The sequence below is a fragment of the Anser anser genome, assembly GCF_964211835.1.
Source record: "Anser anser genome assembly, chromosome: 2".
Classification (NCBI taxonomy): Eukaryota; Metazoa; Chordata; class Aves; order Anseriformes; family Anatidae; genus Anser; species Anser anser.
This window is the reverse complement of record NC_139721.1, coordinates 12,171,151-12,184,556: the sequence shown is the minus strand read 5'-3', so window position 1 is coordinate 12,184,556 and position 13,406 is coordinate 12,171,151. Positions and strand designations below refer to the sequence as shown.

At 40.4% G+C, this 13,406-nt stretch overlaps 1 protein-coding gene across 6 annotated transcripts in view; it reads left to right on the top strand.

Annotated features, from left to right (window-relative positions):
- FER1L6 (fer-1 like family member 6) overlaps window positions 1–13,406 on the top strand; it is a 107,126-nt gene that overhangs the window by 55,472 nt on the left and 38,248 nt on the right. For all 6 annotated transcript variants that reach the window (XM_083827423.1, XM_083827426.1, XM_083827424.1 and 3 more), the window contains 7 exons: window positions 436–628; window positions 1,641–1,990; window positions 5,308–5,416; window positions 7,208–7,388; window positions 10,819–10,939; window positions 11,499–11,599; window positions 12,267–12,357. In XM_083827423.1, coding sequence (XP_083683549.1) covers window positions 436–628; window positions 1,641–1,990; window positions 5,308–5,416; window positions 7,208–7,388; window positions 10,819–10,939; window positions 11,499–11,599; window positions 12,267–12,357 — 1,146 coding nt within the window. The remainder of the gene's footprint in view (window positions 1–435; window positions 629–1,640; window positions 1,991–5,307; window positions 5,417–7,207; window positions 7,389–10,818; window positions 10,940–11,498; window positions 11,600–12,266; window positions 12,358–13,406) is intronic.

The window sequence follows — 13,406 nt, the reverse complement described above, 5'->3', positions numbered from 1 at the left end:
CTAGATAAATTGCCTCGATTAAGGTAATTCCATTGGTACCTACAGCCTGGCAGCTATAATGAATTTCATCTTACGAGACAAATTGCACTGCATTAGTACTACCAAGGTATTTCAAAAGCCATTTGAAGATGTGCAGTTTGTAGCAGAAACACCAAAGTCTGGCTTCCTAGACATGTGTTGTGCATAAAGGCCCTGAAGAATTAGATTTTATTCCAAGCTCCACCATATGCAGGTGAGAATTCTTAAGCCATAATGTGGTCTTTTATTAGATACAGAGGGGAAAATAAACAATCTTATAGATAAACTTTCAGGATAGGATATTTGTGCTTAAAAATTGACTGGAGAGATGTTGCTGAGTGCAATTTCTGCTATACTCACTGCTGTTCTCCAGAGTCTGATCCCTCTAGGGTTAAATATGCTGGACTTTCATTTCAGGGTCGGACAACAGTGCAAAAGAACTGTGCAGATCCTGTATGGCACGAACAGATTATCTTCAAGGAAATGTTCCCTCCACTCTGCCGAAGAGTCAAAATCCAGGTCTGGGATGAAGGCAGCATGAATGACGTGGCCTTAGCCACCCATTTCATCGATTTGAAGAAAATATCAAATGAACAAGATGGTGACAAAGGTAAAAGGAAAAATGCAGTTTCCAAAATATGTCCCTACAGTAAAATCTACTTGCTTGAGATCTGGGCATTGATTAATCCCATTTCAGGGATTCCCAGAGCTCAAGTAAATCCAAGTTTTTTGTTGGTTCTGAAAGCTATTCTCTTGCTTAATCTGAAGTTACATCTCGTTGTGCTTGTTGTATGGTGGTGTGCCACTGATTTTCTTGTTACGGGGCTGCTACGTAATTTGGTGCCTTTTTTGTGACTGTGGCAATAACTTGTTCTAGCTCATTAGGAATGACTGATGTAAGTTTGTAGTTTGTGCTAGTTTCTGTCTGCCAATGAAAGCACAAAGTGCAAATTACAGGCATAATGGGCTTGTGTTTCTGACCTATCCAGGAAGAGCAAAGTGCCATCACAGCTCAAGGAGGTAACATAGACTAGTGTGTAAGCCCTCATGTATGTGAAGTTCACTACCTGGAATCTTTTCACTGATGTTTGAGCATACCTCTATAGCCTTATTTATGCTGTGTTATCCTAGTGTGGAACATGGTCAGTTATCACAGCTCAGCAAACCCCTGGTACCTCCTTAAACTTCGCAATTTAAATCTGTAGCTGAGGCCTTCAACAACAACAACAAAAAGATAAATCATATAAGGTGGGCAGTGGCATGGGCTTGTGAACAGTCTTGGCAAGGCGAGAAAGCCTCTCCCACTGTGTCCCAGTCCTCAGTCTGTAGTAGCAAGCTCTGTTTTTTTCCAAGAGGTGCAATAGGCTCCATGCACCCAGCACATGTAGTATGAATAGCTTCTGAGAAAGAGTTTCAGGTTGGCAGAGTCCCTGGCTGGATATTGACAGAGGCTCCTTGGTGCCTAAGAATTGCCCTGAAAAATAGTGAATTGGTCTCCACTGGTATAAAAATGGGTCCAGGTTTGGCTTTTGGTGTACAAGAGGCAAGCTTTCTTTGAGCAGACTGTCAGGAGAGCGCGCTAATGCCAAATGGAAATGCCATTAAATGTGCTTTATCTCCAGGGTTCTTGCCTACCTTTGGGCCTGCCTGGATCAATCTCTATGGCTCAGCCAGGAATCACAGCCTCATGGATGACCACCAGGAGCTTAATGAAGGTTTTGGAGAAGGGGCCTCCTTCAGGGGACGTCTCTTCATAGAGATTGCTGTGGAGATACTTTCAGGAGGAGCCCGTGAGTCAAAGTTTTCAAGGGTTATCAAGGATATCAAATTGCCATCTAAAGACAAAGACTCCAAAGCAGCCAAAGGAAAAGACAAAACTGACAAAGCAGGAGAGGATGGAAAGTCAGCTTCTCCTTCAGATAAGACAAACTCAACTGAAGTGGAAGTCGAGCCATTTGATGTGCCTTCAGAGGTCAGTATGATACTAAGAGACTGATTAACATGTGTCCCTGTACCTCTGAGGACGGCTCTGACTTGTGTATTTGGCTTCTGGTCATGCAATATTGCTTTTACGTCTTGGTTCCATAGTCTTGGTATCTTCCCATAATCAAGCAACACATTAATATTAGCATTTTAAAAAAGCATTAATATAAAATAAAGCATTAATATGTATCTGTAACTGACGGGAAGTATCGCTTAGGACTCAGTTTCCATAAAACTTATTCTTCTGCCCTATTGCCCTTTCTGCACTAGCTGCATCCATGTGTTCCTACTACAACCTTACAGGATGTAATACCTGCTAAATGGTAGAGAGCCAAGGGAATAAATTGTAATAATTAAGTCTGATTTCCTGCACTCATTTGAGAAAATTGGTAGTTGTCGATTGAAGTCAGTAGGGAAACACTGATGTAAAATTTCTGCAAGTACAGAGAGATTCAAGTGCAGCCTAGATGGCTGTGTCTAACTTTCTTCCTTTAGTCCTGCATTTTCAGTGCAGGTTTAGATTGGCTTAGCCTCAGCTGAAGTTAACCAATGTAAATTTACTACCTTCACCTGCTGTACGGATTTGCAACCTTGGAGGATCTGTGCTATGATGCTTTAATGAGGTTGTGCAGTTGTGGCAAACGTGGGCTCAGATGCTGAACCACTCTCTGATTCCTTGCTCCATCACATCACAGTCTGGGAGCAAAAGCTCTATTTTTTTACCAAATAATTGGGAAGAAAAAATATTTTTTAACCAGTTTTCTTCCCCCTTCAGTGCAGCATGCCACTGATCAAAATTTTGGCTTTTGTATTGGGAGTCTCACCTTAGTGCCTAAGGTAATTGTGTCCTTTAGTAGATCTGATTCTTGGTCTTCTGACTCCATCTCTACAAGTAAATAAAACACGAGAAATGGTTCTCTGATCTTGAGGTCTAGTCTTGTCAAGTGCTTTTTCTTAGACTGTGCCCCATCATTGCCTGCATGAGTGCTAGCTGGAACAGGTCAAGGAGTGTGTTAGCAGAGAAATGGTATGGGTAATTGTACGCCAGTGTGCAAGCCTGTGCCCTGGTCTTGCTTTATACGCTTATATAGCTGTAAATTGCCTTCGTCCCTCAGGTCTTCTCTGAAGATTGTAATAGACGTGACATGAAAAGTAATTTATTTTCATATAGATTTTCCTTTATATAGAGGAGATCCATTTTTATGAGGGCTTCAGACAATATGGTTTTAGGTACTAGCTAAATACTCCGGGCAGGGGAACAAACCCTGCTGAAGCACAAATAAATATTAATAATAGTAATAAGGATTCATTTTTGATAACTTTGCCTCAGTTTCAAATACTGAATGAGAAAAAGGCAACAACATAATGCAATGCTGCTTGATATTCTTTTGTTTTTGACATTCAGCAATATTTCTTGCTACAGTAGACACAGTAATTGCATTACGACTCTCTGAAAAGAAAAGCAGGAACGGGAGCCATTACAAATAAGGCAAAAAAAAGTTGCATAGTGCCTCTGAGACTACAGAGGCAAATTACCTGGCCCCAAAGCTCAACTTTATTGACTGAGTCAAACAGCAAAAAGACATTAAACATTTGTAATTTGCTTTCTTTATAATGTGTGGTGGATGTGTTGGTCATAAGCTCTGAGCCTCAGCTTTACTAGGCACACCACGCTCTAGGTTCGTGCTGAAAATAATCAAGGTGCAGAGAAGCTAACGCTACTCTGGAGCTGCAGTCTGCTTGTGGTGTTAACTTTGATCTGAGATGCTGCTAATCCTTTCGGTGAAGACCTATGCTCCTTTGCTGTATATAGCAAAGGGTTTTGTTTTTTTATTTAAAATGAAGAGGTCATGGGCTATGTCAAAAGCAGTTTCTGCTTTGCAAAAGGCAGGGAAACAAATATTCATGTACAGCTGATGTTTTATTCATTGCCTCACTGTTGCAAAAGACACTAGTTCTGATCTTGCCTAATGGGCTTCAGGAGACGGGTATTCATGCTGTGAAATCAGTAGTATTTGCATCAGGCAGATTGTGGCAGTCAGGATGTGAATTTGAGGAGAACTCAAACGAAAAAATTCAGCTCGCTTGAGCTTAGTCTTGTCTTGGGACTAATAGCTTGTTTTGTTAATAACCCGAGAGCACTGGAGGTCTCAGCTAGCTTTCCTTGGATGGGTCTCCAGTAGGTTTATAAAGAGCCAAACTGAGTCTCAAAACTCCACAGAAGGTCGTTACCCTTTTCAGGGTGTGCTTCTGTGTTGAGACTGCTTGGTTCCTGTGCTTCCACTGTCTGTGAAAAGCTGCAAACAAGGTTACCAGTTCCTATGCTGTGATGCCAGGTAAGGTAAACAGCAAAGGACTGCTCCACACACACGGAGAGCCCGCCTTTGTTCCTGTGGTTTAAAGCACAGAAGAATAAAAAAAAAAATCAATGGCTGCTTGGTTTCAGTAGGCTCTTGCACAGGGCTGGCATCTAATAAAATGTGGATGCCAGAAATCTTGGAGTCTTACTGGTCTCACTGAGCATCCCTGAGCAAGGCCAATGTCTTGACAGTACAAACACAAGGGCAGTAGGTTACAGTCGTCCCTGGGGAAGTAGAGCTGGACAAGCACTCCCTTGCCTGGATGCATTAGTGTGGTAGCATTTACTATCACAATGAAAATGCTACACTTACTGCAAAATAACTTCTCTCAGGATAGTGACATGTTGTTGCTGTTGCACTCAAGCCCTTGAACTGCCGTAGGTTGAATGATGGTATAAGAATATGTGGATATACTGAAACCATTTAATATGGACTACTGGTGAGGTGGAGTATGAAGCGAGAGGTGATGACTTTTATGTGACCATCTGACAGAGCTGGACACTATTGATAAGACCAAAGTCATACAGATTTTCTTTTTCTTTTTCTTTTTCTTTTTCTTTTTCTTTTTCTTTTTCTTTTTCTTTTTCTTTTTCTTTTTCTTTTTCTTTTTCTTTTTCTTTTTCTTTTTCTTTTTCTTTTTCTTTTTCTTTTTCTTTTTCTTTTTCTTTTTCTTTTTCTTTTTCTTTTTCTTTTTCTTTTTCTTTTTCTTTTCTTTTTCTTTTTCTTTTTTTATCTTTTTTCTTTTTCTTTTTCTTTTTCCAATCAGAGCAGATTGTTAGACTGATATTACTTCTCCCTACATATTGTCTCACTGAGCACCTCAGACTGATAGATATACAACAGTAACACAGCTACTAGAGACTTGTAAAGGCTCTGTGCTATAAAAGAAAGGAGAAGACAAAATAAATGTCTTTTTTTTTTTTTCTGCCTCCTTCTTCTCCAATAGATCTATGAAGAGAAAATTGAGGATTTCCTCCTCTTTGGGACATTTTTTGAAGCCACAATGATTGATAGAAAGGTTGGGGACAAGCCAATCACCTTTGAGGTTTCCGTTGGTAAGTGCGTTAAGCTCATCCCCAAAGCAGAGAGGAGGTCTTGACTGCAAGTGGACGCTATGTGCTATTGACAGCTCTGTCTCAGGGTTCAGGCATCACCTTCAGAGCAGGGATTACAGGTTTGTGTTAAACTCTGATCATCATTTCCCTGGGTAGCATCATGCTTACTCCAGTCACTTAGCTGTCTCTACTCCCAGGTGCTCTGTATTAATACAAATCCTCCCACTCAATACACAGCGACTCACCCAGTATTTAGCCTCCAAATCTCCTGGGAGATCCAACTGAAAAGGTTTATCTCAGGATGGCACTCATTCTGTAGTGCTCGTTGCAACTTGTCCCTGGCTGTGATGGAGCCTCTTTGCAGGGAGGATCTGTGTGGACCCTCTTGGTCAACCCTGCTGACCTACGTGTGGGTTTGTGAGTGTGGCACAGGTGTTATTGTATAGCCAAGCCTCAAAATGAATGCACCAGCTCGCCCTGTGAGATCCTCCTGATAAGTCCTGTTCGCTTTCTGGGTAAAGCAGGGCAGTACTGCATGAGCAGCATCCTCATTTTGGAGTTGAATTGTCCCCAGGAGCAGACTAAAGAAAAAATAAGACATTTTCATGAATGTTGTCTGGATATTTTCAAACCAGAAGAAATTTCCCCTGAGAGAGAGAAGCCAGAAATGGTCTTATTTCCCTTGCAGGGGTACGCTTATGTCTGTGTTGGAGTCCAAAAGCAGAGTAACACCCTGACACTTGCCATCTTAGTGCTTACATAAGTTGGTACACTCATTTGTAAGGGTATGTGTGCAGGGAGAGTTACTCTGACAAACAGAGAAATCAATGAGTGATATTGATTCATGCTGAAACTCAGCAGGAAGCAGAGCTAGGAATAACAAGAAACTCATGTACATAGTTGGGCAAGAAATGATACTGAGTCTTGTTGGAGTTAATACTAAAGATGAGTCTGGCTCTGAATTCTGGACCTGAACATCTGTCAGTTATCTGTGCAGTTGAAATTCAGATCCACATTTGGCAAATATCCATTATTTACATGATGAGACGAACCTAAAATCTAGATTGTGATGTTGTATGGGGTGACTCAGCACACCCTTTTCCGGCAGTGAATGTTTTCTATCTGTCTCTTATAAAATCTGTAATTACCACTCTGATGGATGCATCTCTTCCCCAGTGCTGATAACTGCCCTTTAAGGCAAAATCGTACCAGAGAAGATGGCTGTATTGTTAGCAGAGTTGTGTGGATTCAGGCATGAAGTTGGGGCCTCCAAGTATTGTTATTGCTGAAGGTTCCTCTGCAACCCTACTTCGCAAAATTTTCTTGGCTGAAAATGAGCTTTAGCACTTCTGAGATCAGACTTTGTGATGATCATACACATGTTGTAAAGAAGACATACAGTTGCTATTTAAATCAAACACACATAGAGGCTCCTGGGTCTAGAAATATCAACAACAGTATTGGTTTTGCTTCTGAATTTCTTTATCAAAAGCAGAAGTTCCTTTTGTTTTCCTAGGGTCCAGCAAACAGAAAATCACACCACTCTGTGATACCCTAGGTACCTAATAGGTAGGGCTGGCAAGAAAGCCCTGTCTTGGAGTCTGAAAAGACATTGTGATAGACTTAAATTATTAGGACCTTTATATGCTGGGGAATGGCCAGAACAACTAATGAACATGGGGGGGGGGACAAAGATTTTTTACTTTGAATATTCTTCCTCTTTTTAAAACCTCATTCCAATTTACCACCTCCAAGGCAGCCATCTCTTCACTTGTAATCCCGTGTCTCTAGGTAACTTTGGTAGAGTTACTGATGGAGTGTCAGTGGGAGCTGGAGGGAAAAAGAAGGCACATGGTGGAGAAGTGGAAGAAAGTCTGCTGCATGAGAAGGAGGATGAAATTTCTCATGACCTCGGGGTACCCTTGATATCCACCACACACCCTGAGAAGCCACTAATCACAGGTGGGAACAGGTGAGGATCCATGTTTTAACGCCTCATCATGCACAACTCTGGTTACTATTTTATAATCCTGTGGGACTCATTAATTAACCCTGGCAGCATTAAACCAATTGTGTGGATTTAAGGCTTTCAAAAGTGGATGTTGTGCATCTGCAATCACATCTTTCATAACGGTAAATTTTCCAGCCTCCACTGAAGTGGATGGGCTACATGCCATTTTTCACTATCTTCTGATTTTGGCTTCATGGGCTCTTTAACTTCTTGTTCTGATGTTTTTAAAAGGGCTGTCGTATGCTGCTTATCATTTGGAAAGCTGTAAGAAAGAGTAAAACTCCTTCAGTTCTGTCCCTGGTTGAGGGTCCTATACCCTGATCACAAGTAGCATCCATCCAGTGATCAGCTCCAGAAGCAGAAAAACACATCAAAAAAACATCTGGCCAAGACAGAGACGGTTTCCCTGAACACTTTCCAGAGCTAATAATTATAGATGTAGACTTGAAAAGCAAGTAGTAACAAAAGTAGGATGAAATAGTCCTCTTAAAATAAAGGATGGAGCAATGAATGAATACATGCAGAAGGCTTCTAAATGACCTTGCTTATAAACAAAGTGTAAAGGTTTATTTCATTTCAAAGATACCAATAAAAATAAATATTTTCTTTGTTGCTTTGTTGGGTAGAACAATCCCTAATATAGCCAAGTGGCAAGACTAGATGGTATCTTTTTCTGTAGAAGGCCAGGCATTGCCAAGCATTTTACAGATATAAGGGCCAGGTGAGAAATATGAACCTGTATCTGTTTGGTTTCTGGGCCTCCCTAAAGTTAAGAAGTACTTTCATCCTTTCCTGCAATTGGAGGTTCAGCCAGATTAAATAAGAGGCAGTGGAAAAAAAATGAAAATACCATAGCAGATTTCTTTTTTCTATAGCTAATAAATAAGTAAAAGGGGAAAAACAATATTTATCAGAAAGACAGTTGCCTCTCCTCATTACCAGGATTGCATATTTGGGTACATGCTAGGTTATTATCCTCCATGAGAGACTTTGAGATTTTCAGTTTTTCCCTTAACAGAAATTCAGATTTAAAGAACTGTTGTAAAAGAATGAATCATTCTTCAAATCTACTATTTACTTCTTGACTCTCTCCAATATTAGCCAAGTTTGCTCTCATTATGTGTCCCTGTTCCTCAAATTTATGTAAAATGCTGCACCTTTTCTTTTTTCCCTCTTGTGCTATCTAAAACAGTTTGGCCAGCCACAGATACCAAATAGTGACTTTAGTACTGTCACCTCATATTGGAATCTCACCGGTCTCATTGCTGGTTATATTCAGTATTAATCAGTACTTAATGGGATACCAATATTTTAAATAAACTCGGTGGTTTTGAATCATAAATGAACAGCAGAAAACAATAACAAGAGTCCATTTTGGAGATTAAACCACTAGCTAATTAAAAGAGCATGCAGACCAATGAGACCTCTAATGTGGACACCATGAAATTGCCAGGAATTTTCCACATTTATATCAAAATGTATGGCATGGATAAGCTAACATGGAAAAAGTGGTTCCCCAAAATTCTCATAGAAGGAGTAATAAACTTCAGAACTCAGTCTTCCGTTTGAGTTATTTCATGGCCATATAATTTTCTTAGCAAATCCCATGAAAGAACTCATGAGCTCTGTGAATTTCAGGTCAAGAAGTTCTGGCATTGAGAGATAGTTGAATTGTTCCTCCCTCTTATGAAAGCACCAAATTTTTGACTGTCCAAGACCTGTATAGCTCTGCTGCTCACCAAATTTGATGTGTAATGCTCAACTTGCTGTAGGTTATTGAGGAGCAAGTATATTGGAAATTCTGTTTGTCTTTTGATATTCCATAGGACAATCGAATGATCTTAATCTGTTTTTGAACAGAAAAACTCTTATAAAAACCTATTAGGGTGTACTGAGTTTATGTGACAAGGACGTGGTAGTGGGGGGCTGCAGGAGGAGCCCAGCAGCTGCCCCATGTCAGATCAAAGAGAGCTCCAGCTGCTCCAAAAGGGACCTGCTGCTGGCTAGTGCTGAGCCTGTAAGTGATGCTGTTTGCATCTCTGTGAGAGCAGATTCAAAAAACTGAAAAAACAAAACAACAACAACAACAAAAAAAAAAAAACTGCTGCACAACAGCAGCTGGGAGAGTGAGGAGTGAGAAGCAGCCCTGCAGCCCCCAAGGTGAGTGCAGAAGGAGGGCAGGAGGTGCTCCAGGTGCCGGAGCTTACGTACCACAGCCTCTCCCAGAGGAGAGGAAATGGAAAATGCAACCATTTTTTCTTCCAGCTGTGGGACACTGCGAAGAGTAGGAGGCTCAAGAACTTTTATTCTTTATTATCTGGAGAATCAGTTTCAGTGGAGAAGTACTGAACAGTCACAAGATCAGTACACACCAGAAAAAAACTCTGAGCTGCAGAGCATGTATTCGTGGCATTGGGTTGGAGCCATTCCCAGAAGAATGTAAAGCCGTTTATAGAGCTTGGTTTCCATTAGAAAGCTCTCCACCGTCCTGCTGTTACTAGCTGAAATGATGCAGCTTCTAGTGTTAAATCCAGTATGGCTAAGTGCGGTGTATCATAGCACTGTAGTATTATATAAAGGGAGGACATCAGGTGCTCATCAGATGCATGCTTTTTATGTCGTGGCTGCCACAACTCTGATGAAACCACCAGGCTCTGTGCCAAGTGTGCATTAAAGTTTGCAGAGCCTCTGGTTGGCTTGTGTCTTGCTCATTTTTTCAGTACAAGACCCTCTTTCAGTAAACACCAGAAGAAAGTAGCTCTGCAAAAAAAGTCAATATGACAACTTGGCCCTGAGATAGAAAGTGGGAAATGAGAGAGCAGCAGATGCATTTTATTGCTGAGTTGTTATGAGTTAGGTGTCACTTTTACTAAGCAGGGTCCTGTAGATCAGCTTCTGCCAAGACATGTCAATGTCTACTACCCACTGTTTTCAAAAAAATGTCCCATGAAATGAAAGTGTCAGTGAGACTCTGTCCTGCCAGGCAGTGCCGTGCACAAAGCCATTGCTCTTAAAAAGGTGGTCAGGTTTTAATCTTTGCTCATTTTTCTGCTATATGTTGTACTCCTATTGCTTCCCATCATTAACACAATATTTCAGAGCTTCTCGGCATGCCTCTTTGCGTAGCTTTTCTTCTACCCTGAAAAACATTGGAATTAGATCCACTGGCTTCAAGACTTTTCAGGGTTCTCATAGAAAGCATGTGATCTTGTAAGTAAGTGATGCTTCTGTTTTTTCTTCCCATGTATTCACTGGGTAGCACATATGAACACATTCTGTGGTGTCTTTGGTTTCTGTACTGTGAGAGAGCACCAAACATCTTTTCTTTCCATGGCCTCCCCCTGAACTCCTTTCTTACTTTTACGATCTGCTCTGCACTTTGTTTTCCTAGGAACTATCAGTACCTGCCGTATGATGAGAGGAAGCCCTGCATCTGTGTCAAAAGCTACTGGGGCAACCAGACCTTTCGTTTGTACTCCTCCAACACTCTTGAGAAAATGGCAGACCACCTGGTAAGTGGCAACCATACTCCCAGGCTCCGGCATTCAGCAGATCGTGGCAGTGAGAGGTAAGGTTCCCCAGAACAGGTCCCCACAGTTTCACCCAGATTTATTTCTTACCATTCAGCCCTTTATCTTAGCTCGTGAGGACAGACTCCAGCTCTCAATGGTGACTGTAGGTGTTGGGCTAGGCCTCCTGTGCATGCTGGGGTTTGAGAAGTTAACTCCAGCAGCTTGCTAAATGTAAGCAGTGGGGCTGCAAACAAAACCAAGGAGAATTATATAGCTTTTCCTCCCAGCTAGTGGAGAATGTTTCTTCTGACTGGTCTTCACCAAATTGAGGAAACAAAGCAGCTCCAAGCAATAGAAATGTGTTGGAAAGACGTTCATGCTGCTGGAGTCTTCTCTGTGCACATCAAGCTTAGTGGTATATCAAAGGTCCTGTTTTGTCACGTTGCAAACTCACCTGCCTCATTCTTGCTAGTCATATGGTGAATAATGGCATTACAGCACCGGCAGTATGACAAAGAACCCTTCTTTGCATAATAGCTTTTTCATGTGTTTTTCTTAGGAGGAATCATTAGAGCAAGTAAAGGATTTGATCAAGGTTTCAGAAATTGAATCTGAGGAGAAAATGAGGACGACCCTAAGTGATTTTATCAATCAGAGCAGGTAACTACGTTTACAAAAGGAATACAGAAAATCAACTTTATATGTTGGCCACAAATTCAAGACTAGACAAGGAAACTGGTGATAAAAATAATAATAAAATGTACAGTAAACTTACTGGGATGTATTTATTTTGCTATAAAAACAAAGGGTTTTCCAAATTGCAGTTTCTATTTACACAAAGAAAATATTTTATTGCTACTTTCAACATTCAATATTGACAGGAGACTACTGCCAATCATTTCCATATTGTTTTGGCTTTCTGGACTCTAAGAATAGAACATGTGGAAATAAATAGGGTTTAATACAGTGTGTGATAGGCATACTGAAGAAATATGCAAGGTTAACATAAAGCAAAGGATTCCACATGCTGGGATAAATGCTCCAATGGGCTCCATGTCAGACAACATGATTTGGCTCAAAATAGATATAAACCCTAACTTATTAATCCTGTTTTTATGAAGTATGGTCCAGAGATTCTGGACTCTATTCTTTGACTCCTATGGGTGCTCAGTATTTATTTTAGACAGAGAATTTCAGCCTGTCTTCTGGTTCATGTACTATAGCAGGCAGGGAGCATTTCATTTCAATGTATTTTAGCAACTCGCATAAAAACCAAACCATACCAAACAAACACACATTCAAAAAAACTGTTATTGTTGTTTCCTAGGGCCTTCATTGCCATTGCTGAAAAGAAGCCCAAAGGGTTGAACTACACTACTTTGGACAAAAAAAGACTCCTGCTGTTCAGGCAAGAACTGGTATGCATATTTTTTCTTTAAGCATTTATGCAATGATCTTAACTGAAAGCACACGGGTTGTATACATGTTAATTTATATTTGATTTCAACCACAGTGGAATGCTTTATAATTAATATGAATATATTATCCATGAGCACTTTTTTTTTGATAAAGCCTGCTTTGCTTAATAAAGAGTTGTAAGATATCCTGAAATCATTCAGAACATACTGCTTTTAAATAAAAATAAAACATAATAATAATGAGCCAATTTTTCTTTTCCATGCGTCTTAAAATGGGATGATGCTGAGTACTGTAGAATAATACCCAGTTAACATTGCTGTTCAGTAGAATAATACACAATTAACATTGCAATTTAATTATTGTGGTGGGGCTGAACTTCGACGCTAGTAGAGTCTGGCATTTGATATTCCTCGACACTTAGAAGCAGACACCAGAATCAGTGTGGTCTCACGTATTCTAGTTTGTTTTTATTCTTCATTTCTGCATTTTAAAGTTTCCTTTACGTTTACCCTCCCTCAAGTGCTAGAGGTCTGTTAGTATAAGACAGCATCTGGATTAGGCTGAACAAACCACAAGAATCACTTGCACTTTTTTTTTTTTTAAAGATTGTCTGTCTATTATCTATGAGGAGGTGTTTATGACCATCTTTTGGCAAAGTAGATATATAAAATAGGCCAGATGAGTCACTCCTTAAAAACATTTTTTTCTTCCTATTGTATATAAAGCAAGCTTTGAAATCCTACATTGCTGGGGTTTAAAAGTAGATAGGAGACCTGTTCCCAGTGAGGAAAGCCAGGATAGAGGATGCACCGTAGGATTCAGTTGGGTTTAAGCACCTACCTCCTCAGTGGGCAGTGAGACTTTATTCACCTCCTAACGGGAAGCAGTGAGAAAAAATTAAAAAAGTGTGCAGCTCATCGAAATGTTCATTAGCTTTATTTATGGTTTGTAGCACAGAATTAGGTGGTACCTTCTTTCAGGATCAAAGCATTATATTTCCAGCTGGTAATCATGTGTTTCCTGAGACTTCCATACATACAGTACACAT